Source organism: Eimeria mitis, genomic scaffold, assembly GCF_000499745.2.
Source record: "Eimeria mitis Houghton genomic scaffold, Emh_scaff1123, whole genome shotgun sequence".
Classification (NCBI taxonomy): Eukaryota; Apicomplexa; class Conoidasida; order Eucoccidiorida; family Eimeriidae; genus Eimeria; species Eimeria mitis.
The window spans coordinates 4,344-10,620 of record NW_013567729.1 but is presented as its reverse complement, the minus strand read 5'-3'; the positions used below and the strand labels follow the sequence as shown (position 1 = coordinate 10,620).

At 49.5% G+C, this 6,277-nt stretch overlaps 1 protein-coding gene across 1 annotated transcript in view; it reads right to left on the bottom strand.

Annotated features, from left to right (window-relative positions):
• Window positions 1-5,768: 5,768 nt before the first annotated feature.
• The window catches only part of EMH_0030090 (uncharacterized protein), a gene marked incomplete at both ends in the record, with an annotated part of 2,609 nt that continues 2,100 nt past the window's right edge, over window positions 5,769-6,277 (bottom strand). The window contains one exon of the mRNA XM_013494377.1: window positions 5,769-5,826. Coding sequence (XP_013349831.1) covers window positions 5,769-5,826 — 58 coding nt within the window. The remainder of the gene's footprint in view (window positions 5,827-6,277) is intronic.

Below are 6,277 nucleotides of genomic sequence, written 5' to 3'. Positions count from 1 at the left end.
AGCCCAAAGCGGCTTCGTAAAGTCTCTCAAAGCATTGCTTACTGCATCTTGATTTGTAATAAGGGAAGGGGCTTCAAGTATCCGATTTAGAGTTTATGGTTTAGGCCAAGGGTTTAAAGTTTAAGGTTTTAGGATTTATGGCTTAGCATCTAGGATTTAGGGGTTCATACTTTAGGGGTTTAGGGTTTTAGCGTGTAGGGTTCAGGGCGTTTACAGTTTAGATGCCTTTGTTATTGGTTAAGCCTTTGGGTTAACGGCTTCAAAGTTTCAGGGGTTGGCGCTTAGCCCGGCATTAGGGTTTCAGCGATGGACGGTTTAGGGCGCATGATTTAGAGGCGGGTACGAGTGAACTGAGATAGTCGCGATAAGAAAGGGAGCGATGCGAAAGTAGGGACGAATAGAGAAAGACACCAACAAGTCAAGTTGCCGGGATACAAACAATAACAGAGGCACGGGCATGAATACGGACCGTGGCAGCCAACACAGAGACAGAAGCACGCGGATGGGAGAACGAAATTGTGTACAGCCACAGGTAGAAACAGAGGAGAGACAGGCAGACTGCCCCAGGCAAAAGGTGAGGAAGAAATGCGGGCAACAGCAGACAGCAAAGTGTCTCTATCCGTTTGGGTGTGTGTCTCTTCGATAAGAGACAGTACATTCAAAAAAAAAGATTGGAGCAGCATTTTTTGTTTACGGTAGTCTAAAATGTATGCCGATAGCCTAATAGCAACAGAAGATATGAGGAGGAGACATTTTGCCGGCTGTCTGTTCCAGTGAACGCCTTCTTTCACTTTCCGCACGTTTTGACTTCATCCCACGTATCGGTATGCATGGTAAATATCCTTTTTACGAAAAGGATTGAATTGTTGCCTTTGTTTTTGTTTGTGAAGACTGGGTTTGATCGCACTTGCGATGTGGTGCTGCCTATGTTTGCAAGAAACTGAAGCCTTAAGTATAGCACTGTGCGAATTGAGATACAGTTTAAGCAGTTTGTCGGATAGTGCCCTTACCAGATTCGTTGGCGCCGACTGCATTATAGGAGCAGCTTCCAGCTGCACTGCATAGAACTTGTGATGCGCAGGAACTCCAGAGTGCTGCACAGCTGGAGAAGGCGCTCTGCTCTCTCCTGAGTGCGATTCCCTCTGGAAGCTTTTAGAAGGGAGAAATAGGCCTTGCGACTTCACATCTTTTCCACCTTAGCATTTTGATTTTGGCTCTAAGAGCCTTTCATTCCCACTCCGCTCATGCGTCGATATTTCGTAGTGCAGGCGCATCAAGGCTCGCATTGTAGAGTCTGCTGTTGAAGGGGAGGTGAACAGGGAGATTCAACGAGCCGGCTTACGCTAGAACCCTCCTCTTCAGAAGCAGGCCCTCTCAGGGCCTGTTTCTAGAGAGCAGGCTTCTTGTGTTCGAAAGCTCGAGAATCGTAACTGCCAAAAGTATGCCACTCTGTAATTCTCCGCGTTAAGTAGCGTGGCATCTGCGGCTGCTTCAGGCGAAGTGTTCAGTCTCAGTAAGCAATATCAGTACCTCTAGAGTGCTGACGCACCTTGCCGTGCGGCAAAACAAGAGAATTCACAGAGGTGAGATGCACTAAAGCTACCGATGGAAAGACTGCAGCCAACAGTAAACAGTCGAGTTTAGTTGCCTTAACAACAGTTGAAGGGAGTGTAAGTATAAACAGAGGACCTTCCTGAACGCATGACACCCACAGTTGGCTAGTGGTATCCTAGTCCGCGCGAAGCCACCCGCAGGTTTCCCATTTAGCCTTAAACACACATTGCACACCTTTTGTGAGCACCTGGCGCCTGTACGAAGATGCTGATCCGTATTCCACCCTAACACAGCAAGTGGAGCAGAAGTTAAATTATTGGAGCAGCCAGCTGCCGCGTTCACCCAAGAATCGTATTTGTGCCCTTGGATTGGGTGTGCATGGAGATTATACCATACATGAAGTACGGATGGATCACAGAAAATACTAAACGTGATGCTAGGTATATCGAATGCAAACGCGGGACAAGCCACAGCAGTTCATGGCCCGCTGCCAGCTTTATGGAGGCCTCTTCTGCCTGTGGCAGTCGCTCAAGAGTTTGGCACAAAAATATCAAACACAGCATTCCCCAAGATGATTCGTGTCAGCTTTCTTACCTTCAGTCTAGAAAGCGCGTATGCCGTTGCGCAAGCGGTTCATTGGCACATTGTGCATTCTCTGAGAAACAGAAGTGAGACTGAGACTTGGGCGCCGCCTTTTAAACCTGTGAGTAGTCAGGCTGAGGTTGTGTATCATGACGTGGGTGGCGTTCGTTCGTCCACACCTACTTGCGTGCAGGCTGCCCGCTGACGGCCAAGGACGTCTTCAGCGATTGCCGACAGTGTTAATGCAGGCGTCAAGAGAGCCTCGTTGCACATAAATGGCTTAGGTTTCTTCCATGGCCGGAGCGCGTTTTTAATACAACAGTGCACTCGTCAAACAGTTGCACCTCGGCATCTCGGCTCTACACGGAGACTCCGCTACCCGACCCGACGCTGGATCTCGCTGCTGCGAGTTAGCCCAGGGAAGCGCTGCCGCCGCCGTAGGGGAGCGACGCCGCTACACCTCTTCGCCTTCATATGGGGTAGCAACACGAAGTGCAGCAGATCCAGTAGCAGCAGGCGCAACTACTTATTCTGCAAAAAGCTGGACACGGAAGGGACCAGTTNTGCAGCAGATCCAGTAGCAGCAGGCGCAACTACTTATTCTGCAAAAAGCTGGACACGGAAGGGACCAGTTGCAGCAGCGGCCCCGGGTGCAGCAAGAATGTGCAGGAGCAGGAGCAGGAGCATCTGCAGGAGCAGCAGCACCATCGGTTGCAGCAGAAGCTTCTGCAACAGTAGGAAATTCAGCACGATTCCTTGTTAGGGATCAGCTGCAGGGGTCCTATTCGCTGTTTGCTGCTGCAGGATTCCGAAGCAGTGCACGCGTTTGATGTACGTAACGTAGCTGAAGACAAAAATCGCTTGCCGTTGTCGCTGTTGCTGAAGGAGATGAAGCAAAGCACGAAGCATTCGAAAACGATCCCTATCTAATCGGTCTAGTGGGGTTACATACCAGAACATTTTTGTGATAAATACAAGGGAAGAAACATCCCTCAAGCTTTTTTAGTTTTGTAAGTTTGTTGAACCAGACGAGATCTCTGAGCGTCTGTAGCATAAGAGAGTTTGCTTCAGGGNTAGTTTTGTAAGTTTGTTGAACCAGACGAGATCTCTGAGCGTCTGTAGCATAAGAGAGTTTGCTTCAGGGCGTCTATAACGCTTGTTCTCTGGCCTTTACCTAGGACAGAGGAGAGGTAAAGACTTAAAGTCAGAGTTTTCCAAAAGCAACTGACCCCTCCCCCTGGCCCTAGGCGTCCTGGGCGTTGATCTCAGGGCCAGGGTGTTGGGCGGAGCAGGCAGCCAGAAATGGGGTTGCTCTGAGAATCGCCCCTTGAGAGGGGCCAGTCTAAGGGGAGTTTGGGGCATTAGGGATTATATGGCCCTCGGAACTTGATCCCACTCACGTCAATAGATGCACCAGTCTCTGCCGGCAGCTCTGCGTCTTGTGCCCGCGGCGACAACACAAACGCAGATGAGAACACAATTATGAGGCATAGTATGGATCGAAGTTCCCTCACACGATGAGGTGGTGCGAATCCAAAACAGTAGAGGAACTGCCGACCCGGTAAGCTGATGAGATGTGCGGAGAGCCGTCACTCCCTGACACGCTGTACTGAGATCTGTTCAAGGTAGCTTAGAGTACTTCTCTTTAGTATAACTATTTGCAGTTAGGTTTACGTATTACTAGGTTGTATCTCTAAAGGAATGCGCCTGTGGGGCGCATTCATAAAACGCCCAAGCTGACTATAGCGAGCTGGCAGGCAATAACTATCATACTGAAACAACAACATAACAAACTAACAAAGGCTAAAGGAAATTACGTCTCTCAGATTCTTCTCCAAAATTGTTCTCGTCTACAACCCCACTAGAGCAGGCACTGCGGCTTTTGGGGCTGGGAGAGATGGCGTAGCATGTTGCAATACCTTTTGCACCGAGGCTCATGCGAGCTTCTCCTATAGTCATATCAACGGTCACTTCATAAAGAATGTTTAATGCATTCACCAATGTTATACTCAATGTACATCAATAAGAAGACACTTCCACTGTCCATATAACCCTCACAGCTCACCTCGCAGCTGCTGGTAGTACAAGCGAGCCCCACGCGTGCACGCAAGGAAGCTTCTCCGAAGCTTCCTTTGCTATATATTTTACCTCCAAATGTACTTGTAGAATGTTTGTAAACGTCTACATGCAGCGCTTCAAAACCAAGTGAAAGCTTCTGCGCGAAGTCATGCTACAGTATCAGCCATTTTCTGCCTACCGCCCCGTTATACTCAGCAGTGGTGTTCGAACGATGCGCCCCACAGTACTCTTTCAGAGGAACAGCCTATTCATATGTCATGGTTATTGAAAATATTGCACTAAAGCGTAATATTCATTATTAACGTGAACAAATCTCGACATAGCATGTGAGGTGTAGTGAATACTCCCTACAATCACGGCAGCGATGCCGTGCTCGTTGTGAAATGAGTGAGGGTTGTATGAGTAGTGAAAGTGTCTGTGAGTTCTTATTGAGGTGGCACAAGACGCAGAGCTGCTGGCAGGGACTAGTGCATCTACTGACGTGACTGGGATCAGGTTCCGACGGCCACATGATCCCTAAGGTTCCGAACTCCCCTTAGACTGGCGCTTCTGAAGGGGAGTTTCTCACATGAGGGCCTGAGGGACCAGCCCACACATAATCAGCTTCCTGGGGCCGCAGCACTTCCATTGTTATGGATCCACAACACCGCATTGTGTGAGGGAAGTCGGGTCCCTATTAGCCCTCACAGTTCGGTTTTTGCCTGCCTTTGTGTTGACGTTAGGGGCACAAGACGCAGGGCTGCGGCCATTTGGTGCACCAATTGACGAGACTGGGATCATGTTCCGAGTTCTTGATCATCCCGAAGGCCCCCAACTGCCCTTAGCTGGCTTGCTGTAGCGGAGCTCCTCACAGAGGATGACTGGTGTAGTGCGGGAGGAGTACAAAGGCATTGATTGGTTCTCTTAGCCCTGCTGCAGGGAAATGTCTAATTAGTGGTTAGTTAGCCAAATATTTTGGCAACCATATTTTTGCCAAGAGACGGTCATCCGTTTGAGTTGATTCCCGTCCAGCATCCGAAAGCAGCAGCAGGAAATATCCGGCAAAATGGTGCAGGATCCACACCGTCGCAGTCGCGCGCTGGATCTGCGGACTGCACCCGGGGAGTCCCCGAAGCGACATTCGGACCCTATGGTCCCATAGAGCCCCAGAAAACTGTTTTCATCGAGTTTCTATGAACACTCAAAATGAATCCCTAGTTAGGCAAACTTTTTGGGCGCACCACACGCCCCATGTGTGATCCTTCCGGTGTGGCTTCCTACTACCATAATATTCTCAGAGTGCGATCATAGGTACGCTTCCCTCCTATTCATTGAATTCTACTGCTAATTACAAATCTGTCCCTTATGAAAAGGTTGCAATATTATTTTCATTGTAAGAGTATAAGGTGCACCCAAGGTTTGCAGCTATTTCAGTGGGCCTGACCTGCTGAACCACAGGGCATTACGCCTGGAGTCAAACAAGAGACGTTTGCTCATTTTGAGATACTCTTATCTGGCTCCGTTGCAGCTCGCAACAGTCCCTGAATAATGCCTATGCAACACACTGGCATTATTCAAGGAGCGTTTACTTCCAGATAGCACAGGAACATCCGCTTGGCGTTGATAGGCTGCCTGCAAGCAAACACAATGCTCAACTCACTTAGTCTCTGCAGAGGTAATGTATGCACTAAAGGAAGCTTTGTTGAAGCCTCCTGGCTCTCACAGGTGAGGCTCTCATGCATCGGCAGCTGCAGCAAGGTGCACTCCAACTGCTGTTCGGCTTCCTCCTCCGCAGCAACAACAAGCCCTGAGCTGAATGCCCACTATGCCTGCAGACAGGGGAGCGACGTCAGCTGCTTTGGGGGAAAACTCTTACCTCAAGTCGTTGGCTTCATTGCAGCGCGCTTCTGCCCTTGAATAAAGCCTGAAAGAACGATTTATAGCCGATGCTCTCCGTTATTCCGCCGCCTCTACCAGGTCCCAGGCTGTTGGGCCTGGGAGCTCAGGCGGCCTGGGGCATGGAGAGGAGCTTAACTGTTTTTTGGGAGACTCTTATACTAAATATTTGACTCACTGCAGCTCG